Source organism: Triturus cristatus, chromosome 1_2 (genome assembly GCF_964204655.1).
Source record: "Triturus cristatus chromosome 1_2, aTriCri1.1, whole genome shotgun sequence".
Lineage (NCBI taxonomy): Eukaryota > Metazoa > Chordata > Amphibia > Caudata > Salamandridae > Triturus > Triturus cristatus.
In genome coordinates, this window is record NC_140580.1 from 63573152 (window position 1) to 63600702 (window position 27551).

The following is a 27551-nucleotide window of genomic DNA, read 5'->3' on the forward strand; positions in this document are numbered from 1 at the left end:
CATACGAGGAATTCACAAGTGTGGAATTTTAGAAAACATCTACTTGCCAAAGGGACTACATGTTTCAGAAATTGTTTTCTCGATTCACTTGCCACATTTGGTGCCATGTAATGAGGATACAGGTTTTGGCAACATTCTCATTGTATCAGGGCTAAGATAACAGCCTTTTCCGAATATGCCAGCTCTCATATTAGCTCAGGGTTTAGGCTCTAGCAAGGTTGTGATTATACACTTTTCTGATTGTACCGGGCTCTGGACCTTTGTCCATTGTTTTTTATGTTTGGAGTATGTTGTTTGCTTTCAAAATAAAATCACCTGTATGCTTACATCCTTCTGCGTGTATTTCAATATAATGATGGAGCATTCTTTGAGTGTCATAAATTACCAGAATTTGAAAATGTCGTGTCATGCTGCATGCCAGTAACGAATTAACTAGCCAACTTGACTACACAAGAAATTTACTGTTAAATTTCAGGAGTCACTGTGTAACTGGCTTCATCGTTATTGGTATCTCTTCTCTTGTAAAAGTTGAGAAGACACAAGGTCAAAAGACTCTCTGTTGGGTAATTATTATGCTCAAATCTTTGACTATTCCAGGCCCTGCATATGCAACGGCTGTGTTTTTCAAGGGGCTCAGTTTTGACTAACGTTCCGTGCTCTGAGTATAGTATGCTGGAACTTTTATTGTTTCAGAGTGCTTAAAGCAGAGTTCAGGATATATCATTGCTCCATCTTAGTTTAGTTTGTGAGGAAATTCTTGTTTATTGCTTTGGCCAATTTCTTTTTAGGTAATAACCTAGTTTCACAAAATGTTACTGTAAAGAATCTCAGATTCTACTTGTGTTCCATTTTGGTTGTCAACTAAGGCTCAAGGTGACCACCCCCAGTGTCCAGAAACCAGTAAAAACCTCTATCAAGACCTGTCTTGCTTTACAAAGACCTATTCAGGTTCTATCTTGCCACCAAAACATCTAAAGTTACAAACACATTACATACAAAATAATTTTTACAGTTATTTTATTTTTTCATTTCTTAAATTCGTCTTAAATAGTAGCATCAGTTAATTTATACACAAAAAACATATATAACATATGATCCACAAATCATAAATATATTATTCAAAATTATAGATAGACCCCACTCTAAACACAAGAAAACATTCTCCTCATACTCACTCCTTCAAACATACTTCAGTCATCCACATACTCTTAAAATAACAAGAGAAAACTGTACAAGGTCCAACATAATCAATTGGAGAGAAACATAATAATAATTGTTTCTGATGGTATTGTATCTCCTGGGACCACTCCTCTATAATGATGATGGTAGTTTTGAGGTCTTGACCTACGCGCTTTTCGGTGGAGAACCACCTTCCTCAGGACCAGAAATAGAGGGTTTTGAAACCCATAAAATGGAGTGGGGTTATCTGTAGAAAATTAAATACAATAATTTAGAATAATTCTAAATATAACAACATCCCTATCTTTAACTTGTCCAATCACTTACTTTCCTCATCAGAAATAAATGTCTGGAGCAAAGGGCTATCATTTGTACCTAGCACACAGCCTGAGATTTTTAAACTCCACAAAGATCTTTTTTCTTTCTTCCGGAAAATAAGATTAAAGAAATACATGTCTGATGTTAATTCATTGGAACAAGAGATCAACTACTCTGGTTGCAAACCGCCTTCTAAATTTACTCCAGCTTTAGACATGGTAGGACCAGAAGTGGCAATTTTTGAGAAAACAGTTATAAAGGAAATTGAAAGAATCACTAAACATGTTCCAATCTCTGAGAAGACTGCCCTTAATGAGTTACAAAACAATTCTTCTATTACCATCAAACCCTGTGATAAGGCAGGAGGGATAGTCATTATGGATAGTGACACCTACACAGAGAAGATGAAATCCATGCTATCGATACCAGAACATTATCGTAAAACGCAGAGATCGGCTTTGCTAGACTTAAAAAAGCTTATTAATATCAGTACAGCTAAAGCCTTTAGCGATGGATATATCTGTCAAAAAGAGTTGGATTTTCTCAATAAAAATCATACAGTTGTTCCTGCTCTATATGGAGTTCCAAAAACACACAAAAACATCACAGACCCTCCCATTAGACCTATTGTCTCATCCATTAACTCCTGTACTGAGCCACTCTCTCAATATGTAGACTCTTTGCTCTGTCCTCTTACCAAACTCTATGCATCCTACATTAAAGACACATGATAGCGACTGTAGAACATTTACCTTTTAATAATGAGACACAATATCTAGTCACTCTGGATATAGAATCATTATATACTAATATCCCCCAAGATCAAGCAGTGGAGGCAGTGGCAACCCTACTAGCCAGAATCCCGGGTGACAGACCCAATGCATTCATTCTTGAGAGCCTTGATATTGTGCTACATAACAACTATTTTGAATTCAGAAATGATCTATTCCATCAGATTAAAGGTACCAGTATGGGCGCTTCATGTGCTCCTAGTGTAGCGAACATCTACATGGGGGAGTTTGAATTAAAACATATCTTCAATGAAGTAGCCCCTTTTTATGAAAATATACATGTATGGCACAGGTTCATAGATGACATTTTTTTCATCTGGTCAGGTGAAGAACAAGATCTACTACAATTCATTGAGTGGCTTAACTTGAGCGATAAGAATCTCAAGTTTACTGCCAAATATTCGGCGGAGAAAGTGGAGTTTTTAGATATCTGGATCAAAAATGGTAAAGGCAACATCGAAGTAAGTCTTTTTGGAAAACCTACGGCTAAAAATACCATTTTACAGCATAGCAGCTTTCATCCGAGCTGTCAAAAGGACTCTATCCCCTTTAGGGAATTTCTGAGAATCAGGCGAAACTGTACTAACCTAAATGAATTCACTTTCCATGCAGAAGAACTTAAAAAAAGACTGCTTCTTAGAGGATATCCTAGACGATTAGTGAGACAATCTATGAAACGCTCCAAATATTATAACAGAGAGGCGCTGATCTCAGGGCGAGAAAAACAATCACTTGATAAAATTGTCTGCGTAGTCAACCATCCAAGCCTTAACAACAAAATTCAAAAAGTACTGCACAGAAATTGGAAAATCCTTAATGTTAACGGAGAAGATGACAGTTTGACTCAACCTATGGTAGCATTTAGGAGAAATCCCAACTTAAGAGACAAATTGGTACACAGTAGACCAGTTGTACATAAGAAAGAAGACCAACTGACCATCGATGGACTCCCTCCCATACTAGGTAATCATAGATGTGGTAATTGCCATGCATGTTCTTCAGCTATTGACACTCAGACATGGACCTATGGTATCAAGACAGGAAAATTGAAAAGCCACACCAACTGTAGAAGCAGCAACATAGTCTACCTTATACTTTGTCCTTGTGGATTAGGTTATATAGGTGAGACAGGGAGAGAATTCAGAACTAGACTATCTGAACACAAATCAGCCATTAGAACAGGCAAGAGACAAGCACCCATGGTAGCACATTTTTTGGACTTCCAGCACAGTGAAATAGAGCTTAAATGGCTCATATTAGTGAAAATCATCTCTAAAGCAGGACAAGATACAGAGAAAGTTAGAAAAAACAGAGAATCCTTTTGGATTTTCCATTGTGATACTGTCCGGAGAGGTCTAAATGAAGAAATCATATGGTTAGTCACATAATCCCAGGGCGTAGTATATACCTTTAGTGTTGCTATAGTTTCATATGTATGTGTTATTCACACACAATTATGATAAGGTTCTATCTACCATCTAGAATGGCACATTAGATGTATCCATTACCTTAATTTATGAGATGACCTTTTCGCCTGCTCTTTATGGCTTATTATACGTACTGATTTTTTCAATGTATCATATGTCTGGTAATTCTTTCCACTAGACATGGAATGGTTTACTAAATAGATCTCTGTAATTGTGTTGTGATGATCTGTTGTTTTTAGTATGAGATGCATTGTCCCCAATGTATCTCTATTCTAGCCAATCTTCTCGTCAAGCATGGTACAGGCAATTACATAAATTTCTTATCCTATGGGTCTCGTTCTCCTTTGACTCTTTATTTGTCCGTAGTACAAGTCATAGATTAGGCTTTCCTTACTGCCAAGACCACTCTTTGGGTATCTCTAGCCTACTGCCATTCATTCTAATATGGCGGGTTTATTTCATGTTTTTGTCTGCAAGAGTAACCTTGCATATACAAATCTTGTGAGATTTCGTAAACTTGTTTGTATTGAGATGTAATACGTTTCATGGTGCAATACTTTGGATATGTTGCGGTATTGCTTTACTACATAATCAGGTCTTGCATATTTATTATTATGTGTGGAATACTATTAGTTTCGTGTAAAATCAAACATGAGAATCACTTAGGCAAACAATTATATATTTTTTATTAAAGCAGCGCCTTGTCATAATATTGCTTACTTTGAGAGCTCTTAAACTAATATGAGACCCTCACATCGTGCTGCTTGCTTTTTTATCTAGCACCTAGGCAGTGATTTACATTGCAATATGGCGCCCATGTTTCCATTCACTTTCTAGTATGTGTCAGTGTCCACACACATGACCTCCTTTTGAAATCTCGCGAGTTCTTTTGGCCAATCAAATCACAGTTCTGGCTTCAAGAACCGACGTCCGCTCGCTTTCTACTATTTCCTTCTGCGGAAGCCCCGTCCCGCGAGGTGTTTGACTTTGTCGATAAACTGCTGGAATCGGGTAAGACTTTAGACAGCAACCTCTTGGTAGAAGCTTCGAACTAACTCCCTTTAGTCTTTTGCGAGTCAGTGCTTTACAATAAGAAACAGCAATTTATCTAGTTTCCGACATAGTCGGTTCCTGACATACGCATGCAGTTCTGTTCTTTCTGAATTAAATATGTTACTGCATGGACATGATATTCCAGTTATCATGTTGAACTTATTTTCTCTAGCGGACTCACACACATTTTCTGGCTAACTTAGGGTTGCCCTGTAGGTGTGTCTGCATAGCCGTTTCGCACATAATCTTTTTGTAGCGTTTCTCGGCCGGTGTGGATGGTTTTATTCCTGCCCGGGTGTTGGCTATGATCAGAATAGGTTTGGGTGGAAATTTTCTCAACTCTGCATTTTCTATGTTGTTTTCCTTTGGAGCTAACATTATAAACATTAGAAATATTGATTAGTTGTTTTTCTTTCCTTTCATATAGCTGTATGTGAAAGAATCGCTACACATACAGCCTATTAGGTTATTCCTTTTGAGAATGGATAACAGATGCCATCTCTGCCATATTGTAGACTTGGAATTATAAGTAACACCTATATAAATAGGGTAAGCATGTCTTTGTGATTCCCAGTTTGAAATTATACCTTTATCCAAATTAGACCATTAATTCAATGCCTTTACATTTGGTAACAGATTGGCAAAATCAGGAACCTGATAGACAAGAGAGTTTCTGATACCTTTAATAAAGAAGATGACTATAATCTGAACTTGAGACAATTTGATGCCTTATTGCAGGTAGACTCTATATTGAATTATATAAGAATGGCCTTCTATCACTTTGAGATCTACTATGACATACATTTCATTTCTATACACAAGGTGTAGGGTTCTTCCTTCACAGTCTATACATACTTACTTCATTTTTCTAAACACGTTGGGTGTGTTATATCTCACTGGTAAATCGATTAATGCGAACTGGTGTTCCTTCTGGGGTATATGAAGTCGAACGTATTTTCAAATGTATTCATACATTTTCTTGCCATTTTCTAAATTATTGTATTTAATTTTCTACAGATAACCCCACTCCATTTTATGGGTTTCAAATCCCTCTATTTCTGGTCCTGAGGAAGGTGGTTCTCCACCGAAACGCGCGTAGGCCAAGACCTCAAAACTACCATCATTATAGAGGAATGGTCCCAGGAGATACAATATCATCAGAAACAATTATTATGTTTCTCTCCAATTGATTATGTTGGACCTTGTACAGTTTTCTCTTGTTATTTTAAGAGTATGTGAATGACTGAAGTATGTTTGAAGGAATGAGTATGAGGAGAATGTTTACTTGTGTTTAGAGTGGGGTCTATCTATAATTTTGAATAATATATTTATGATTTGTGGATCATATGTTATATATGTTTTTTGTGTATAAATTAACTGATGCTACTATTTAAGACGAATTTAAGAATTGAAAAAATAAAATAACTGTAAAAATTATTTTGTATGTAATGTGTTTGTAACTTTAGATGTTTTGGTGGCAAGATAGAACCTGAATAGGTCTTTGTAAAGCAAGACAGGTCTTGATAGAGGTTTTTACTGCTTTCTTTAACTTTCCCCCCTCCTCTTGGACCTTTAGTTAATTTAGGGGGGCCTTCCCTTCATAGCTTGACCACCCCCAGTGTGACATTCCTCATTTGACATTGTATAATTCTTTGGCAGAGCACTTCATCTCATAGTGCCACAGTCACTTTATGTGTCATAACTGTGATCACATATGGCTGTCCCATAGGAGTTCTTCCCCTTAGGAGTCCTATTTGATGGCCTCTGGAGGGAGGAGGCAGTGGTCCAGCTCACCTACCGACTCACTTCAGTATGTTCCCAAACAGGAAGCATTTTCTTTTAAAGAAGAACCTGTTCATTTAATGGATACTAGCTGCTTTAAAAAAATAATCCATGTGGGAAAACAAATGAGAGGATAGCCATCTGCTGTTCACAGGGGGTCCTAAAATGTAGCTGGATGCGAAAGCATACAGATGGACAATTTGCGATGTAACTTATTATGATATAGATTACACTGCTAATTAAACACCATTCGCAAACCTAGTGGTGTGCCATATACACATCCCTGGTTTACATACAGGGAGAGTATGTTACCCCACAATCTCCAGTTTGTCACAAGTATGCGAACACACAGCATGGCACTATGTAAGCATAGCAAACACAATAAAATGATGGACGGAGCGCTGAATCTTCTCAGACACTCACCCCCAGTCACTAATAGAGCTGGGTTTAAATCTATCATCATTCTTTAACTCACTTCGCCACCCCAAATCAGACCCAGCCATATGCAAATCAGTCTTGACCCTGCTCCTCATAATAATAATAATATGAAATTTGTAATGCGCTCAGCTTACCCGGGGGCATCCCGGCGCAAAAGATCAGAAGGAAAGACACAGCTAATCCCTGCTAAGGAAACAAATGAGTCTTAAGAAGTTTCCTAAAAGATAGGATCTTAGGCTCTGAGCGAATCTTGAGGGGGAGAGAGTTCCAGAGGGAGGCCACTTGCACAGAGAAGCGCCTGCCCCCAGAACGAGCTCTTCTTACTCTCGCTGACTGCAAAAGGTGTTTTTGGTCCGAGCGAAGCAGACGTGGGGGTTTGTAAGGACGGGCCATATTAGCAAGGATGGGGGGGCCTTTGCCATGTAGAATTTTGTGGGCTGTACATAGCGCTTTAAATCTCACCCGCTCTTTCACGGGGAGCCAGTGAAGCGCTTTGAGGGCCGGGGCAGCAGACTGCCTCCTGGAAACATCCATAAGGACTCTCGCAGCTGCGTTTTGCACCTGTTGGAGGATTTTGAAGGTCGCTTCAGGAGCACCGAGAAACAACGCATTCCCATAATCGAGCCTCGATAGAATCAGGCCACGTATCAGTAGCTTCCTTGCTGAATCAGGAAGCAGAGGTAGCACCTTTCGGGCTGATCTCAGTAAGCCAAAGCAAACCCCTGCAGTCTTCCTGGCATGAGTCCTGAAGGACAGGTCTTCTTCCAACCATACTCCCAAGGACTTGATCTCCTTCTTGGGGGATGGTGGGTCGCCAAGAGACCGGGGCCAGCAGCTAGCAATAATGGAGGGGCTGGAGTTGCCCAGGAGCATCAGCTCGGTTTTACCTCCATTAAGCTTGAGAGCGGAGATAGACATCCAACGAAGAACATTGGCAAGGCAGTCGTGTAACACCTCAGGATGTTCCGCCAGCTGAGTGAGGCCCACCACCAGCTGAGTATCATCAGCATAGCTGATGATCTTCACCCCCGAGGGGGCGACCACTCTTTTAAGTGGAGTCATATATATATTAAATAAGGTAGGGCTCAGTGATGAGCCCTGCGGGACTCCACATTGAAGAGGGATTAGGGCAGATTGCTCTGACCCTTCCCAGACTTGGTAGAAACGGTCAGAAAGAAAAGATTCCAACCATTTCAGGGCCGTCCCTGAGACACCTACCTCTGACAGACGTTGGAGGAGCACCTGATGACTCACGGTGTCAAAGGCAGCACTCAAGTCCAAGAGGATCACTGCCACTGACCCTCCTGTATCCAGAGTGCTCCTTGCCTCCTCCACTACTGCCAGCAGGGCGGTGTCTGTTCCATGGCCGGGGCGGAAACCAGTCTGGGAGTCTCCTAGCAGGTGGTTAGACTCAAGATGGTGAGAGAGCTGACGGTTGACCAACTTTTCTGCAATTTTCGAAAAACCAGGCAGAAGTGAGATAGGCCTGAAGTTGGTCAGATTGGATGGATCAAGTCCTGGTTTTTTCAATAGGGCTGTCACCACAGCCTTTTTCCATCTCTGGGGCACTGTGCCCTGAGCGAGTGAGAGGTTCAAGAGATCAGTCAGAGGAGTGGACAAGGTGTTAGTTACGGACTCATGGGAACAGTCCAGCTATGTAAGCATACTCATTCCTGTGATTGTCGTAGAATTCAAGCATAATAATTACCGAACAGCGAGTCTCTTGACCCTGTGTCTTCCCATCTTTTACAAGAGACGAGATCCCAATAAATCTCAACCCAGTTACGTGGTGGCTCCTGAAATTTAACAGTAGATTTCTTGTGTTTATTTATTTATTTGTATAGTTTTATATAGCGCTAGCTAGACCCGGAGGTATCAGAGCGCTTTAAATAGATGTAGTAGATAAATAGTTGCATTAGTTACATCAGGTAAAAAAAACATAAAATACATAAAAAAGGTGAACATGGAGAGTGGAAGGTTAAGGGGAATAGAACCTGTGTCTGGAATTAGATTCAAGTCCCGCAAACCGGCTACTAAAAAGGAAAAACTCCAGGGGTCCCTTGCAAGACATGACGATAAACCCTTAATCCAGGTCATGGTAGTTGCAGCACCAGGGGCCGGTTTCGCTCTCTGAGCCGGAGAGGGCTCCGAAGGTGTTCCCAAAGGGGGAGTCCATTAAGAGGAGAAAATCAGGCTGCCGATCCATAACAAAGATAGGCTGCATGCGGTGATTCCTGCAACCAGTTTTTCCCGCTAAGATGAAGGACTCCAGTCTCAGTCCCATAGAACTCTAAAACAATTAAGATGATGGCTTGTAGATCCTTAAAACCCCAATCACAAATCAGGGGAGGAAGCCGAACTTCAGGGTGCTGGATTACAGGGAGGGGCAATCACGGGGTTGAGAGGGTGGCAGAACGGGTACTCACCGCTCTCCCCAGCCTTGTCCAGGAATCGCTCAGGGACACAGAGGCGGCCGCATCTCTGTACTCTCCCACCACTTCGTCTGGGGAAAGCGTCCCGGGCGTCAAGGCAGCCGCCACAAGAAGTGCAGTGAGAGGCAGTCACAGCAGGACGCAGAGCAAACCGTGGCCATGCACGGAAGGTAGGTGACGGCCGAGGATAACACCGGAGGGGTGATCCTGAGCCCATCTCCTCTCAGCTGCTTTTAGCAGCTCAACCGAGCATTCGGCCATCTTCCTAGGGTTCCACTGGCGACAGTCTTACTTGGTATTGTTTACTGCTGTAGCCTGCTTCATCTCTATCGGTGAAAACAGAAGATTGGCCCGGGAAGATTGCAGGATCGTAGCCTTACATCCTCAGGGGTGGCGGTGGCTAGATGGGGTGTATTTCTCACCATGCCACCGGGTCAAGCTATCCTGGCTGATGAGGGTGATAAAAGCAAAAAACAAAGAAAATGATGGACGGAGTTTTGAACATTGCAAGCACTCACCCCCAGTCAACTGATCTGGGTTTAATCCATCACCGTTCTTTAGCCCACTCTGCCACCCCAGTTCAGACATGGCCATATGCAAATCAGTCTGACCCTGTGCCTCATGGGCCTGACCTGATAACGATTTTAGCAGCTTACACAGCAACCCTACACACTTTCCTACTCCCTGCTGACGAGAGGCAACTACCTCGAAACACGTGTCCAGGGATGGCTAACGCTACTCATACTTGCATGCATTACACGGGCATAGGCGTACTCGCCGACGCTGACCTCAGGGACCATTTTTCATTGGGGTAACACGCTTGGTAGGTGGAGCAGTGTGCGACCAATTAGACTTAACTTTATTTCAGGCTCCCTTGAGCCGTTGGAGCCAACGGGCTCATGGTTACGCACCTGCGCGCTACGAGAGGTACTTGACCTGATAACGATTTTAGCAGCTTACACAGCAACCCTACACACTTTCCTACTCCCTGCTGACGAGAGGCCACTACCTCGAAACACGTGTCCAGGGATGGCTAACGCTACTCATACTTGCATGCATTACACGGGCATAGGTGTACTCGCCGACGCTGACCTCAGGGACCATTTTTCATTGGGGTAACACGCTTGGTAGGTGGAGCAGTGTGCGACCAATTAGACTTAGCCTCATGGGAACAGTCCAGCCCGAACTGCCAAGCCATGTCTTCCCTGGACCGGAAACAAGCTTCCTAGGACCGGTTTCTGGCATTTCAGCCGTCTTCAGCCAGGCTTGCTTGAATCCAGTGGCAAAGTGAGCAAGAGACTCACGTCTGAGCATACCCTGCCAACTTATGGCGAACAAAGCAAAAACCAAAGGAAATGATGGACGGAGTGTCGAACATTGCAATCACTCACCCCCAGTCAACTGATATGGGTTTAATCCATCACTGTTCTTTAGCCCACTCTGCCACCCCAGTTCAGACATGGCCATATGCAAATCAGTCTGACCCTGTGCCTCATGGGAACAGTCCAGCCCGAACTGCCAAGCCATGTCTTCCCTGGACCGGAAACAAGCTTCCTAGGACCGGTTTATGGTATTTCAGCCGTCTTCAGCCAGGCTTGCTTGAATCCAGTGGCAAAGTGTGCTCACTCCATCCATCATTTCCTTTGGTTTTTGCTTTGTTCGCCATAAGTTGGCAGGGTATGCTCAGACGTGAGTCCCTTGCTCGCTTTGCCACTGGATTCAAGCAAGCCTGGCTGAAGACGGCTGAAATGCCAGAAACCGGTCCTAGGAAGCTTGTTTACGGTCCATGGAAGACATGGTTTGGCAGTTCGGGCTGGACTGTTCCCATGAGGCACAGGGTCAGACTGATTTGCATATGGCCATGTCTGAACTGGGATGGCAGAGTGGGCTAAAGAACGGTGATGGATTAAACCCAGATCAGTTGACTGGGGGTGAGTGCTTGCAATGTTCAACACTCCGTCCATCATTTCCTTTGGTTTTTGATGAGGGTGATACCCAAAAACTGGTGCTAGGATGCATGTTTCTTGTCTGGGGAGGACCTGGCCTGGCAGTTTGGTCTGGACTTTTCCCATGGGGAGTAGGTTCAAGGCTGATTTGTAAATGTCTGCGTCTAAACTGGAATGGCATGGTGAGCAAAAAAAGTATGGATTAGGCCCAGATCTCTGTACGGGGGGGTGATGTTTGACATTTTTCAGCATTCCATACATCATTTCTTTTTTAGCATTTGTCGCCCTAAGTGGGACGGGTATGCTCAGATGCGGGTCCCGTGCTCACCAGGCCACCGTGGTCCATCTATACCCCAAAACTGGTGTGAGGATGGTTGGTTCTGGTCCGGAGAGGACCTGGCCTGTCAGTTTGGGCTGGACTATTCCTATAGGTCGTAGGGTCAAGACTGATTTGGATATGGATGGGTTGAAACTGGAATGGCCTGGTGAGCAAAAAAATAATGGATTAGTCCCAGATCTATTTACTGGTGTGTTTGATATTGTTCAGCACTCTGCCCATCATTAGTTTTTTTGCATTAGCTATGGCACAGCCCTTTAGACAAAAGGGAATACACATCTACCTTTATGTGAACAACTGGCTAGTGAAAGCAAAGCTGAGAACCCAGTGCAGGTAAAATATCAACTAGGCCATACAGATAACACAGACAGACAGACAAACACACACAATCTCTCTCTCTCTCTCTCTCCCTCCCTCCCTCCCTCCCTCCCCCTCTCTCTCTCTCTCTCTCTCTCTCTCTCTCTCTCTCTCTCTCTCTCTCTCTCTCTCTCTCTCTCTCTCTCTCTCTCTCTCTCTCTCTCTCTCTCCCTCTCCCCCTCCCCTGAACTCACTGACCACAAAGGTTATATCAGTGTACAAAAGAGTCAAATTGATATTGGAGCAGAGTCTCCTCTACCGCAGGGGGCACCGTCTTGACGATGAGAACAGTGGTGAAAATGATGGGCATGAGGGCCCCCTACAGTACCACATGCTAGACTACATATGAGACCAATACAGGAATAGGTCTAACGACAATGGGCACAAGCAACTGGGAGATGGGACAGTCTAGTGGTTGTTATGGACAAGGGTCAGAGTCAAATGCAGTGGTGGAACCTACAAAATCTCACATTGGTAAAACCATGAAAACCATTCAAACCACCAAGTCCCTCAGTGACCATCACAACAGATGCCGCCCACATGTAAAGGGGAGCTCACATGGACAAGCTAAACACCAGAGACCTCTGGAACGCCTAAGAAGCAATCATTCAATCCGGGAACTGTGAAGGGGGGAGGGGGGGGGGTGCAGTTCCGGGTCAGCCAAAGAGCCAGGTCTTGAGGCTCTTCCTGAAGGTGTGCAGAGTGGGGTACCGTCTGACGTTGATCGGGAGTTCGTTCTACGCTGTGATGTAGGAGAAGGCTCTTCCACCCGCTCTGGTTCTGCGGATGCATGGGTTTCTGCGAGGGTGAGGTTGGTGGAGTGGAGGTTTCTCCTGGGTATGTATCTTTCATTGAGGTATTTGGGTCCGGTGTTGTGGAGGGATGTGTAGGCATCGGTGAGTAGCTTGAAAACTACTCTCGCTGGGGAGCCAGTGGAGGTCTCGCAGGTGTTGGTTGATGTGTTAATGTCGTGGGATGCCAAGGACGAGTCTGCCCACGGTGTTCTGGATGGTCTGGAGTCTGTATAGCAGGGATTTGTTGATTCCAACGTAGTGTTTCCGTAGTCCAGTCTGCTTGTTATGAGTGCGTGTGTGACAGTCTTCCTGGATTCGGCGGGGATCCATTTGAAGGTCTTGTGAAGGGTGTGGAGGGTGTTGAAACAGGTGGAGGCGACGGCGTTGATTTGGTGGGTCATGGTGAGGGAGGAGTCGAGTATGATGGCGAGGTTCCGAATGTGGGTGGGTTGCCGAGGGTGGTGAGCCACCAGGTGTAGTCCCAGGCTGAGGGGGTGGGTCCGAGGACTTCTGTCTTCTCCGAGTTGAGCTTCAGACAGCTGCTGCTCATCCAGGATGCAACGTCTTTCATTCCTTCCTGGAAGCAGAGTCGGGTGGCGTTGGGTTCCTTCGTGAGGGAGAGGATGAGCTGGGTGTCGTTGTCGTAGGATACTATGCTGAGTCCATGCTGTCTTACAATGGCGGCGAGGGGGGCCATGTAGATGTTGAAGACCGTGGAACTCAGCGACGATCCTTGGGGTACTCCGCAGTTGATCTCTATGGGTTCGGAGTGGAAGGACGGGAGTCTGATCCTTTGGGTTTTTCCGGTGAGGAAGGAGCGGAGTCAGTTGAGGACGGTTCCTTGTATGCCGGCATCGTGGAGTCTGGCTGTGAGAGTGCAGTGGAAGACGTTGTCAAAGGCTGCGGAGAGGTCTAGTAGGATGAGGGCCGCGGTGTGGCCTTGGTCGAGGAGTGTGAGGATGTCGTCTGTGGCGACGAGGAGGGCGAACTCATGCTGTGGTTGCTGCGGATTCTGGATTGGGAAGGGTCGAGGATGGCAATCTTCTCGATGAAGTTAGTCAGTTGGGCTTTCTCTGTGACTTTAGCCACGAAGGGAGAGATGGGTTGGTAGTTTTTCAGTTCCGTTGGGTCTGCCGAGGGTTTCTTGAGTAGGGGCTTGACATCTGCGCGTTTCCAGTCGTCAGGGAATGTGCCGGATTCGAAGGTGGTGTTGATGGTGCGTCGTAGCTCGGGTGCTATAGCGGCGGCAGCTCTGTTGAAGATGTGTGGCGGGCTGGGGTCCGTGGGGGCTCCTGAGTGAGTGCTCTTTATAGTCGTGGAGGTATCTTCGGTGGTGACCGCGGTCCAGGCAGTGTTGGTAGGCTGGCTGTCGTCGCTGGAGGAAGGGGTGGTTTCTGGAGTCTGTTCGCTGAAGTTGTCGTAGAGGGCCTTGATTTTCAGATGGAAGTAGGAGCCTAGCTTGTTGCAGAGGTTCTGGGAGGGTGTTGCGTAGTCCACTAGCAGCACAGCTTGCCTCTGGGTGCCGGTTCCTCTCAGAAGTGCCTAAGACAATTTTGTGTTTTCTTATATTTGTTTGGTTATTATTAGGACTAGATTGCTCTGGACTTTCGCTGGAGCATCGTGGAATAAGTATACCATAGACATTCATTGGAACCACAATTTAGATCTTTTTTTTGCTCTTATTATGAAATTGAGTATACTAATTGCTGCACCTCCGCGACTTCTAAAGAGAAAGTTTTGAGCTTGAGCTGCACTGTCTAAAAGTGAGATGAATAGATCAGCCATGATATAAACAAGGGGGTCTTTGCATTGCTGGATTTTTTGGGGATCAATGCTAAAGAATTTGAAGCTTCTAACCACTCTCACTCCTCCATTGCAAGTTGTTTATTAGAAAGATTATCTGAATGCAGTACATATCAGCCAGCATTTTGACTACAGCTTCTGATTGTCGGAAAAAATCAAATCTATCAGACCCTTCAGTTACCTGATGTAGGGCAGCTACCTTCTTATTCTTTATTAATGCCTCATCTGAACATGTGGTACTTATTAGAATATTTATTGTAAAAGCTAGCTCTTGCAGTTGTCCATTGCTTGATAATTGTTTTCTTTTATTCAGTAGGTCCGATAGATTCTAATCCTGATGTGATATTCAGAATAAATCAAGAGAATAAACAATACTTGCATGAGCCTCCGCACTCAGACCCAAGAGAAAGCAGTAACTGTCTCACCACAGGTCAGTAGGCATTGACTGAAAATTAAAAATATTTAATTTATAACAATATGTAGGCTTCACGACTGCTCCGGTCCATATATGACTGTATACGTTTTAAGTGCAGAGAAAGCCAGATTGTGCTAGGGTGTCTGAGAGTATGGAGTGAAGCATTGTTCTTAATAAAAGACACACCAGTGTGTCAGGCATAACATACATATCAGTCACTCTTTTGCAGTCGTAGTCAAAGGATCATTAATTAAGTAGTAATTTGATATTTTTGTTTTTTTAAATTGTTCTTTTTTATAGATTTATGTGTAACGGTTTGTTATGTACTGAGAAACTACTCACATAACATTACATCTGATATGCATTTACACAGTGAATCTGTAGACATCAACGAACAACAACAAGTCTCAATTAAGAGGGTCTTCAATCCAACGCAATGGCCAGGTCAATTGTGCTCCAAGATAATGTTTTAAAGTTGGGCAATGGAAGCGTCATCTTTTTTGTAGCCAGTCTTTTCCTTTCTCCCACTCAGCTCAGATCAGAAAGCAGACTGTTTATTTCTCAGAAAAAAGTTTGTTTTAAAATCATGGGTATGCCTTTGAGAAAAGTACAGTGGCCCTGGTAGTACTAGTTATAGCGACTCTGCAGAGCGGAGATAATGGCAATTTGTGCCAGAATAGCTGAATCGCTCACTCTGATGCCACCTCTCTGCCCGAGTTACCCTTAACCAACTGTGCATCGTCACAATACAACCAAAGCCCTAAATATTTGAAGGTGTCATGTTCAACAACTGTTGATGGTTCTTAGCCTTAAGCCTGACCCGCAGAGCCCTACACGCCCACGGGATATAAGAACGACTTATCCCAGTTGACTCGTAACCTGGAAACCGCCCGGAAGCCAAACAGTAAGGTCAGAGGATCAGTCATGGCTTGGGTGTTTGAGGTATAACAATGTGTCATCCGCATTCAATGAGATTATCAGTGGTTTGATTGCCAGAATGAGTATCGGAGGCAACAGGGGGCACCCCTGCCCCATCCCTCTTTGAACTGACCACTGTTCTAATATAATACTCCCAGTCTTGAACCTAATGGGTGGGTCTGAATTCCTTGACCCAGCTTCCTGAGGACTTCAACTAAATAGGGCCATAAGAGGGTATCAGATGCCTTCTATATGTCAAAGGATGCCAATATAGCACTTTCTGGTAGACAGTGCGATCGATTTAAGATGTGAAAAAGGCAGCCTAAATTCACATTTAGTGTTTCTATCGGGAATAAACCTGTTTTGATCTGGGTTCTCCTCTGATGGCATCAGCAGGCCAATCTATATGCTAGCACCTTGCCCAATATTTTATTTTCTTAGTTCAAAAACTCAAGAGGTTGGTACAATGAGATTTTTAAATTTTGTAAAAGGTTTTTTATTGTAACTTAAGTATCCAGCATTGAAACTTCAAACGAAAGATATATCAACTCGGCCAGCTGTATGAGAGTCCAGGGATCTTGTAACATAATTTAAATGGCATTGTAACGCTTGATTAATCATTCCTAACAGCCTGGATTACAACCATTGTCTATGGAGCAATAGAGTAATTTATGCCTATTAATCATTGCCAGTAATATCATGAGGGGATGTTGACGTTTGATCAGGGTATGTTAAGTGTAACCTTGTCTGGGAGCCAGCGAGTGCTTGCCTGAGCTTGTTCTTTGGCAAGGTAGAAGCTTAGTTGCGCCCATATATCCTTAGGTCTGGATGTAGCACGTAATATAGTGGCATAAAGCTCCGCATTGGTATTACAAGTTAATACATAGCGGAGCTTTCCCCCATTGTGGGGAGTAGTCCCCTCATCCAGTGAGGACCACTTCTGTTTCAGCTACTATAGGAGTGGCGCCACCAACTGCCGAGTAGGCTTTGGTAGTTTTGATACCCCATTTACATGAGATCAGAGTGTTAGGGACCCAATACAAAATATTTCAGGAGAGCTCACCCTGGACCGCTGCCCAGTAAGCAGCAGTATGACCACACTCCCACCGCACGTGCTGAAAGGTACCATGTGGTTGGTGGAAGCGAGGACAGGTTTGTTATTTGGTGGCATCTAGGCCATGTCATTTTGCAGGGGTACAGTCTGTGCAAGAACTTAAAGCATAAAAAATTGTGTTTATAGTTCATGGAGATCCTTCCAGTTGGACACAACAGTACATCCATTTACGGATGTCCCACAGGTCTCCCATGTCTGTCTCCCGTTATAGCATGGCAGGAACTCGGGTCAGTTGGCATACACGCACTGTGAGTTTATGGATGTGTGAACCCCTGAGTGCATGGCGAAGTCTGTGATATGAAAATATCTAAAGTGTTTGTGGATGGTCTGTTACAATATTGATTGGATGTTACACAGGTTACACAGTGAAACAGGTGCCCTCGTTCCCTGTGGTTATGTTTACAAAGTACTGATTCAACCAACATTTCATTAGTTCTAGGTATAACAGTTTTATCGATGGCTGGCTCCCTGTAAGAGTATGGAAAGGACAGTCCACCATACTACTTAACTTATGGTATTCAACCACTGTCGCCACCACTGTGTCCACAGTTTCCCTTAGACATGACGTCTTTGAGAAGAGAAATCTTTGTAAGGTGCCCGAGGCAACATTCTCAGATTCCACCAAGATGTAGGGCATGGGTGGCTGAGGTAGAGCTTATGCTCTTAGGCCCCGCAATACCCACATTAATTCCTTCCATGTGGCCTGGATGTCTGGGCTCCCCTCCCACCCCCAAGGAGAGCGTTAAAAGCCTAGGAGTATGGCTGGATAAAAACCTTTCTTTCTCCACCCAGGCTACTAAATTATCCGCCATCTGCTTTGGCCTTCTGAGAATGCCTCATTCAGTCCCGGTTGGACTCAAACAACGCCCTGTATGTAGGGGCTCCCGAGATGTCCATGCGAAAATTACAGGTGGTCCAGAACTGTGCAGCCCGCATCCTGCTACAGACCCCAAGGACGCAGTCTGCTAAATCCGCACTAAGCAGCCTACACTGGCTTCCAGTGAAACAGAGAGTGGCTTTTAAGGCACTATGTATCACGCACCGAGCTTTCTGGAAGTCAGGTCCAGCGCTCATTAACAAATTGGTTACTCAATACCATCCCAACAGAACCCTTCGGTCTACGGAGGCCTTCCTGGCCGTAGTCCCGAGAGTAAGGAGAGCCAGGACCGGAGGAAGGTCGTTTTCCTTAAATGCCGCAAAGATGTGGAACACACTCCCGCTACAAATCAGGTCCAATTCTAGCCTACTCTCATTCCGTAAACAACTGAAGACCTATCTATTTGCCAGGCCCACCTAAATCTTATTCTCTGTTACCCCCCTAGCTCTGTTCTCTGCACTCTAGCGCTTGGACGCCCTTGGGCAGCAATCGCGCTTTACAAATTACAATACAATACAATACAATTAAATTGTAAAGTAGGCCTGAGCAGCCTGCTAATATAGCTCGGTTGGAGCATCACTAGCCCACCCATACCAGTGGTAGTTTCAGTTGTTCCCATCCTATTGCGGGTTGTCCCTCTGCCCAGATGAGTCTACAGAGCACAGATCCAGAACTGTAAAAAAATCATGCAGGGTGGATGAGGAGTCAACCCACCATGTTATCCCGTTAAAAGTTTCACCAAATGCACAGAGGCAATACCCTATAAGGCAAGAAGCTAAAAAACAGGTCAGGGAGGTCTTAGACCAACTTGAATACCAAGGGGTGATCGAAAATTGCACCTCACCAATGAACAATCGTTTGTTTCCCGTATCAAAACCAGATAATTCATATTGTCTAGTTTTAGATTACAGACATTTAAACACTTGCACAAAGTCATTTGCAGTTCAGAATGCACACAGTGCCGCATTAATGAATAACATTGTGCAGAAAAAAAAACAGCACTTGATATCTCAAATGGATTTTTCTGCCAAAATATAGCGCCTGAAAGCAGGTATTTGACCGCATTCTCAGCGATAGGGTCTCAGCGGCAATTTTGTTGTCTCCCCCAGGGGTATAAGAACAGCCCCGGGGTATTCTCAGCAAGGGTAACTGAGTTACTCCAAAATTTTTATGGGGTAGCATTGTCCTATGTGGATGCTATTTATCTGACGGATGATGACTTAAAGAGGCTCTTGACCAGGGTGAGCACAATTATTATGAGATTCGCCTCTGAGGGCTACAAATTTAACTTTAAAAAAATCTAAAATTTCGCACCTCAGTGTCCTATTTTTAGGATATGAGCTTTGAAGTGAAAGGAAAAGCCTGACAGCTAACTTTTTAGAAAAGTGTGCACTGTTCCAAACTCCTAAAACATTAAAACATCTACAATCCATTCTGGGATTCCTAAATTTCGGCAGAACATACATTTTAGATTACGCAGAGAGAGTAAAACCTTTCTACGACTTAATAAAACCTGACTTTTCATTTAGACATTGGACACAGGAACATTCAAATATCCTACGTTCATTACAAGAAGACATGATTGCTTCCAAACACTTACAGACATGCGTAAATGTACGCAACTTGGTGATCCGTGTAATAGCGGGTCAATACGGGTACACTTACTTAACCTTCAATGAAGGCAAAACGGTACCAATCCCATACAAATCACATGGTTACAAAAACGCAGAAATGCGTTTCACTTCAACAGAGAAAATCCTGACAGCCGTTCGACCGCTGTAGCAAGAGAAAGAGCACTGGCTCAGGGGAAGCGCATAATCGTCGTAACCCCAGTACTAGCTTTAGAAGCTGTTACAAGGCTAGCATTCCAAATGCAAAAGCCTTACATCCGAGATGGATACACTGGGCTAATTCTCTTACTGCAACGGACGTTGAATACAGATTAGATCCAAGTCTAAAAGCGCAAGCATGGTTGTAGGCAACGATACATTGTATTATTCTGTTGCGTAATCTGCTAATAAAAACTGATTTAATCCTAAAAACACAAGCATTCCTGCAATACGAACAAGATTATCCTCTACCAAATGAACTCTTGCCTCTACATCAGTATGAATATATTATTTACACTGACGGATTTGCTCAACCGGCTATAGGGAGTAAGCAACAATACAGCGTGGCATGTGCTATCGTTAAAGGTTGCATGCAGGATGGAAAGTTCCATCCAAGTTGCACTAAAACGAAATCTCTAGGAGACTGCACGGCTCAGTTGGCAGAAGTAAAAGCACTAATACTGGCACTTGTAAATACGGATCACGAATTCCCCACACTAATTGTGTGTGATTTCTTTTACTGTGTACAGTCGTACAATGAGTACTTACATCATTGGGAACTAAACAGGTTTAAAGATACGAAATGTGGCACAATTAAGCATAAAATGCTATGGGAACAAGTAGTTGACTTGAAAAACGAACTACCACGGGCTCACGTGATACACACACTGAGTCATCAACGTGATGGCGTTCACGTTGAAGGGAATTCATTGGCTGATGAAGCCGCGAAGGGGCTGTATGCACGGCTTCTTTAGCTGCAATCACTCACTCTAAAATGAGAATAGATGGCGAGATAATGGTGGCTGTCATTGTTTCATGCAAGGGCAGCTCAGCAGTACCTAAAAAAATTCCACTCAAATACTCCTACAAGTTAGGTGCACACAACATTCCATATGCTCATATTCCTGGAGTGGGGGATAGAGTAATACCAAATATGGATTGTAGACAAGGTTTGATTGTTGCAGAACACAAGGGTTTGGGCTCTGCGCACACAGGTGTTGTAGCGACTATTTCTTTATTAAAACAGCGCTATTGGTGGCCAGGATTGACCAAACAAACGAAAGACTACGTCTTGAAGTGGGACATCTGCCAACAGATGAAAGGCTCCACCATAACATGCCCGGCACAGACACCATTATTAAAATCAGACAAACCTCTTGCTTGTGTATATTTGGACCACTGCGGCCCCTTACAGTCTGATGGGGCATAGATGTATATCTTGGTGGTAGTGGATTCATGCTCAAGATTCCTATGGGTATGGCCTCAGCGCTCGGCTGACGCTCAAACTGTTATCAAAGATTTGAGAGTCTTTATAGGAACATACGCAGTTGGCACATTACATTCTGACTGTGGCCCGGCGTTTAGCTCTCGGGCTTACAAAGAGGCCATGGAAAGTATGGGCATAGCATTGTGGTACTCCTCTCCATACCACACTGAGGGAAATTCGGTTGTGGTGAGGAAAAACTGGGACTTAAAGCAATCTCTAACAGCTAGGGTATTAGGCAAGGGCGGTAGTTGGGTCAGTCACTTATATGGGGTACAGAGAGCCCTCAACAACCAGCCAAGAAGTTCTCTAGGGGGTGTCACTCCATATGAGGTACTATTTGGGATGAGAATGTTGGGACCTGATCTTGATTGTGAAGGCACAGTAGCGGATTGGAAACCATTTGAAATCCATGATCGTTTGACTGTTTTACAGGATCTAAATGAATCCAGGACACAGCAAAGCAACGTCCACTTAAAACAGACCACCACTGGGGAAGTCAAGGCAGTCACGGCAAGACCTGTCTGGATCCCAAATGTCGGGGATCTGGTCAGAGAAAAAATAGCAGACAAGAAAGAATTCGGGCCATTCTACAGAAAGCCTGTATCGGTCCTAACAGTACAAGGAACAAGAACTGTGCTTTTGCCACCTCTTGCCGGAAAAAAGGAGAAAAGATTTGCCTCAATTGACTTAATCGAACCACACTATGTGGCCAATACTGAACAGTAGGCCTCGTGGACTCCGCCCTCTTATAGCTATAATCCAAGAAGTTCAAACAGAAAGACTCATCACGTTTGAAGAGCCTCCTGTAAGGAATGAAGGACTATGCAACAATGCTATGGAACTCGTTGCTCTTGAACCCGAAGTTCAACTTCAAAATCAAAATAATAACCAGGTTGCAATTAGACCTAATACAGGTGTCTACATCAACATGCCTCGACGAGAGCAAAATGCGATTTCAACAAATCCCGATGCAATTCCAACAATTAAACAAACTGCTTCTGGCTACTTCATGAACTTTGATACGTTTCCCTTGGATCCAAGTGAACCGGAAACAACGCCAGCCTAACAATCACACAAGCAACTAATAAAGAACTTTCTGCACTTTCTTCAAAAGACATACCTGGTATCGCCTTGGGTAGAACTCTGGCTAATTACTGGGATACTGTTTTTAGGTGGCGAGACATTTTGTGAGGGCTCCAAAAAGTGCTACCAGGCCAGTCTAGAGCTACAGTGCACGTGCGCGGGCGCGCGCGCCCCGCTTGACCGCGATTACTTTCACTTTCGCGGCCGCTTTGATGTTTGATCGCGATCACTTTCGCGGCCGCTTGGCATAGCCAATAGGTCTCGCTTTTGGGACCTTATAAGTATTTAGTTATGCAACTGTTGCATGGCTAAACACTTATAAGGTCCCAAAGGCGAGACCTGTTGGCTATGCCAATGCTTGTTTCTTTTCTGGCTAGGCTTAGTTATAACGTTTAGCATGCTTATTAATGGAAGATACCTTCAGCAAAGCTCTACAACCCAAAAGGTCAACTTGATTTTAAATCCACATCAATCATCACATCGTGAACAAAGAGACTCGTCATCAGTGAACATTACAGCAGTTCCTATACCGGACGGTATTGTTTGGGACAAGGTTGATTTTGAAATATTCAGCCTGACCGAACTTTTAAAAATTTCTCATTTATTTAAAATTTCATTGAGTGATATCATTACCTCCACTACTTTTTCTGATGATTGGGACACTGAAACTGTTAATAACATGTTGTCTGATTCAGAACAAACTGCTGCATTTCCGAACACTGAAATGTTAGAAGGTATTACAGACTATGACGCATTGTACTGTTACCAATATTATGGTCATCATTTCTTGCACAAATCTATTTCACCTAGAATTGTTTTTGAATACAATCATCAAAGGGATTATTGCCCTACACCACCAAAAAGTAGTTTGCACAGACATTTTCATATTTTTCAGAGTTTAACACTACTGACCCGACCTCATATTATTATAAGGTTATACCGACATCGGCACTGAAAATTATGCTGACTAACACCAAACAGCTTGCTTTATGTCCCAATTGTCTGAACAGGGGTTTGACCTATAGAAGGACACAATAGACTTAAAATCAGTCTGGGGATCTAGGGACTGGCAAGTCCAGGGAACAGAAGTGCTATTTAGAGCATGCCTCATTCCACAGCAGATAATATTTCTAAATGAAACAGTGCAACAGACATCCTGTCTTGGATTAGCCAAGATAAAGGACTTTAATACACCTCGGTTTCCAACACCATCACAGGGGTGGCAAAATTCGACTTCACAGGATGTGGCAGCGGTAGATGACATTTTACAGTACAATAGATCAGACCCTAATTGGAAAGAATGGATGGTTTGGCCCTTAGGCACAAACATATGTTATAAAAGATTCTTGGGTATTACTGAAGGTTACAGTATCCACAGGCCTGACCCACGTTATGTACAAAGAGAACACCCAGGGGTAGTGACATCCTACAGTGTTGGCAAGTTGTGCCTTGATTGGCCAGAAACCTCAACACTCACAGAAGTGAAACAACACTTAGCCTTACTCCCACAAGACAGGGATCTTAGGGATTTTTTACTAGGTTCCAGAAAGACACGTCAGAAACGTTTCATATATGCTGGCATTTACGCTGCCTACAATGAAATCTGGAAAATATCCAAACAAGAGGCCGCAGAGACAATACGGGAAATAGACCGTATTAACTTAGAAAAATCGTTAGCAGAATGTGTTCCTTAGGCAACATTGTATCTTCTGTGATAGACATCCTAGAACAAGATTTGGCCATATTACAACACAGGCAATCTCAATTACGTTCTATCATGTTATTGAGCTAGACACTGCAGTCTTTGCGTGCAAGCTATGTACCGTGGCGTTTTATAAACAGTACGTCTTTGTTTTCTGAATATAATCTAACAGATAAACAGGTTGAAATGGCACAAGGGGGAGCTAAATATACAATGCTGCGTATTGAAAAACTACCATTTACAGTAGCAGAAGCTCCGTCTACTGAATGGCTTATCCATGGCCACATAACTCTACCAGTCACTACTTTTCAGTTTCAATATTGCCTTGAACAGAGGCAGGCGAAAAAATGGGTAAGGATTACATTAAGGAATACTGAGATTTACCATATAGATTTCGATGCCGGAGTGGGGATCGAGAAGTGTTTCTAAGTGGTACAAACTGCAAGAACGCTTTGAGCAGTTCTCTCATGTGCCAGGACATTACATTGCACGGAGCTTGTAATGGGTTGGTATCAAACTTGTCCTGCCACATGAAAGGGACTCCAGCTGCTGTGATTAAGCCGGTGTTCGAGTTGCTCTCGAATGGGAGTTACTTGATGCTGAACGATCAAATCAAGGTTGCTGTGGTATGCTTCCGGCCATTGCCTATCTGGTCACTGTGAACTCCAGGGTTACTTGCTGTATGCAAGTATTGTTTTCCCCAACAAGCACAGTCAGGGGGGCGCCATTATGGCCTTCGTTGAATGTTTCTTGTATACAGTTTGATACTTTGAGCAGACTGAAAGCCATGCTTTTACAGCAAACCGTACCCTTAACCTCCGCTCGAGAGACCTTTGATCTTCAAATTGCAAGGACCTCTTCTGAGATACAGGCACTTATACGTACAAACTACCCCATTCATTTAGCAGAAATGGTGGGTCGTATCTTTAATATGTCTGATACGAGTGGTATTGTACACCTATTTAAGACCATAGGGTCAGGATTTCTTAGCTCCTTTTAGACAACCCTCTGAGTTATTCCAAACTTTATAAACTCTGTATTTGGAAGCATTTTTGGAGGTCTACCTCTAATCCTGCTATCAATAGCGGGAATCCTGATAGTCATTTACTGCTACGCAATGGACGGCCCAATCACCATCGAGATGGCAAAAGTGCTCCTGGAGCGGAAATACCGTGAACGCATGGTACAGCATCTGGGCACACTTCGCCTACTGGAACTGAGCGCCTCTTGATTCCTATAGTTTAGACCATTCTGGATGGACTGCATCTTACCTGTTCTTCGATGCTTGTCTTGCGGTAACGAATGCGTGTTGGACCTCTATCTGACACTTGCAACGGACACGCCTGCAGAATTGAATACGAGGCTAGAACCCTTGTGGTCTCATGCTCGGCAATGTCCCTAGCGTATTCCTATACTAATGACCGCATTCCTTGAGAATCTGCAGGTGCCTTTTACAACTGGGGTGAGCCTCAGCTCCACCACTAGCACCCAGGTATCGACTACAGCACCGGCTGCCTCTACGCCAGGTATTTGCAGTACTGAATATCATCTATGCTCCATTGACGTACTCTGCACGGTGTTACAGGGACCGTCCCCTGCAGCAGCAAGCAGCGATGATGTTGCGTCTCCCAGCCAGGACATTTTATCTATATTTGGCTCATCGTGTGCTGGGAAAGAATTCGGATTTTCCTTTCTTCTAAACTTAACTAGATTTGGAATACTTCCTAAAAATTGACACTTTCTCGCTGAAAAGCATGGCTTTTTTGACCCTTGTAGAAATTCAACTTATATAAACAAACTCAATTTGGACTGTTGCTTAAGTGACAATTCTAAACAACTGATATTCGTAGTAAATGTTTTACATTTTTCCCCTTTTTAAACTGTTTTCAAAATGATTTTAATCATATATCTCTGCTACTGTCTAATGGTTGTTACAGCTCATATATTCTACACGAGAATAGCAACTGTTCAATAAACCCTTATTGAAACGCCCAGACTGTTTATTCTGTGTATCTCTGAGATAAACTAAATGAGCACGAGTGACTGAGCGAAAAGTAGTACATTGTTTCCACGATCTTGAGGGATCAGGGTTGTCATGTTCTAAAGGTTGCCAGAAACTAATCTCTCCCCGATAAGAGGCGACACTAGTGGCACTGTGAGCTAGCTAAATGTAAATCGTCTAACATTTCTCAGCGGGGGTGTACGGAACCAGTCTGCCACCAATCCCACAGTTTATGTTATCCAAACGCACAGGTCCTGCATGGGTACTATAGGAAGTACACAACATAATTCTATCAGATGAACACGTTACTTACCTTCAATAGTGCCTTATCAGGTAGAGACTGTGTCTAGCTGCAAATTCCTTGCCAACCCACCCATCCTCCCCGCTCTGCGAATAGATTTCTAGGGACATGGACTTTCCCCTTTCAGGGCCCTAATTTTGCACATCAGTGGTCAGTGGTCTGTAGCTTCGTGCTTCTTCGTGCTTCTAGTGCAGAAAGTCGGTGAAAGGAGTCAGGAGGACAGCACGCTGGGGTTGCGTCTGTATGGGCATACACATGTCACTTCCAGAGCAGGCACCGACGACGACACCACTTGGAGCCGAACGGCTCCACCACCCGGTAAGCAGGTATACTGCTTGAAAAACACATCCTGATCCAGTCTGATGCCTGGGGATAATTCTAAGTTATTGGATCTGCGGCTTTATATAGTCTCTAGCAGATAAGGCGTTACCAAAAGTAAGTAGTACTTATCCTTTGGGTCTCGTCTACCCGGAGCTGAGCCAGGAGTAGTGGTGAGTGATCAGACAGATATCTATTTGAATAAGCCTAGGGCATGTACAAGTCCAAATCCTCCCTCCTCCTCAACGCATACACTATGCCACTAATCCCAGTGTAAGGCAAATTGTATGAGGATAACTTGTCCCCAGGTGGAGGTGTCTCAATGTCAGCTCCATACGGGGCCTCCGACCCTCTCTTGGCAGAGATATATCGAGCTGGCAGTCTTGTACACAATTAAAGTCTCCTGCCCAAATAACTCACATTACCATGTATGGGGCTACTGCCCACGCCACCTCTGTGAAGAATAAACTATCATCCGCGTTAAGAGGCATACATGTGTACCAGGCAGGTCTCAAAGCCATCCAACACCCTCACCACTATTAGATATCTACCTTTGTGGTCAGCATGTGTAGATCAATTGTCCTGGCAGTATTCGTGCCACCAGTCCTGCAATGTAGTTAGAATATCCACCAGCATACATGTGGCCTCTATACCATTTGCCTAGTTTCGCGACCTCGTTTTGAATTAGGTGTGTTTTCTGCAACATAACTATGCAGGCCTTATACCATTTAAGATAGGATAACACTTTATATTTTTTCGGATACCGATTGAGACCCCGCACATTCCAAAACACTAGTACACTTTCCATAGTCATCTAATTTGCATGTGTGATCTTCCCAGCAAGTCAGTCCCTGCTGACGACCTCGCCCAATCTCCCATCCCAGCATCTCATATCCCTACAATCCACCTATGTCCTCCCTAAACAGGATACCCCCGGCCGATGCAAGCCCACCAGGTAGAATCCTTTGGGCATGACCAGACTAGCAAATCTCCCCACCAAGCGTGGGATTCCATCACTCACTCCATTGCAACCCAGTCTGTTCGTGAACAAGAGTGGGAATATAAAAC

The 27551-nt window shown here is 43.9% G+C and overlaps 1 protein-coding gene across 3 annotated transcripts in view; it reads left to right on the top strand.

The window, feature by feature from the left end:
• Window positions 1-27551, top strand: part of LOC146866795 (zinc finger protein 181-like) — a 182615-nt gene that overhangs the window by 88522 nt on the left and 66542 nt on the right. For 2 of the 3 annotated variants that reach the window (XM_085601438.1, XM_085601454.1), the window contains one exon: window positions 14971-15087. In XM_085601438.1, the coding sequence (XP_085457564.1) occupies window positions 14971-15087 (117 nt within the window). The remainder of the gene's footprint in view (window positions 1-14970; window positions 15088-27551) is intronic. The other variant, XM_085601446.1, reaches the window with a different exon arrangement.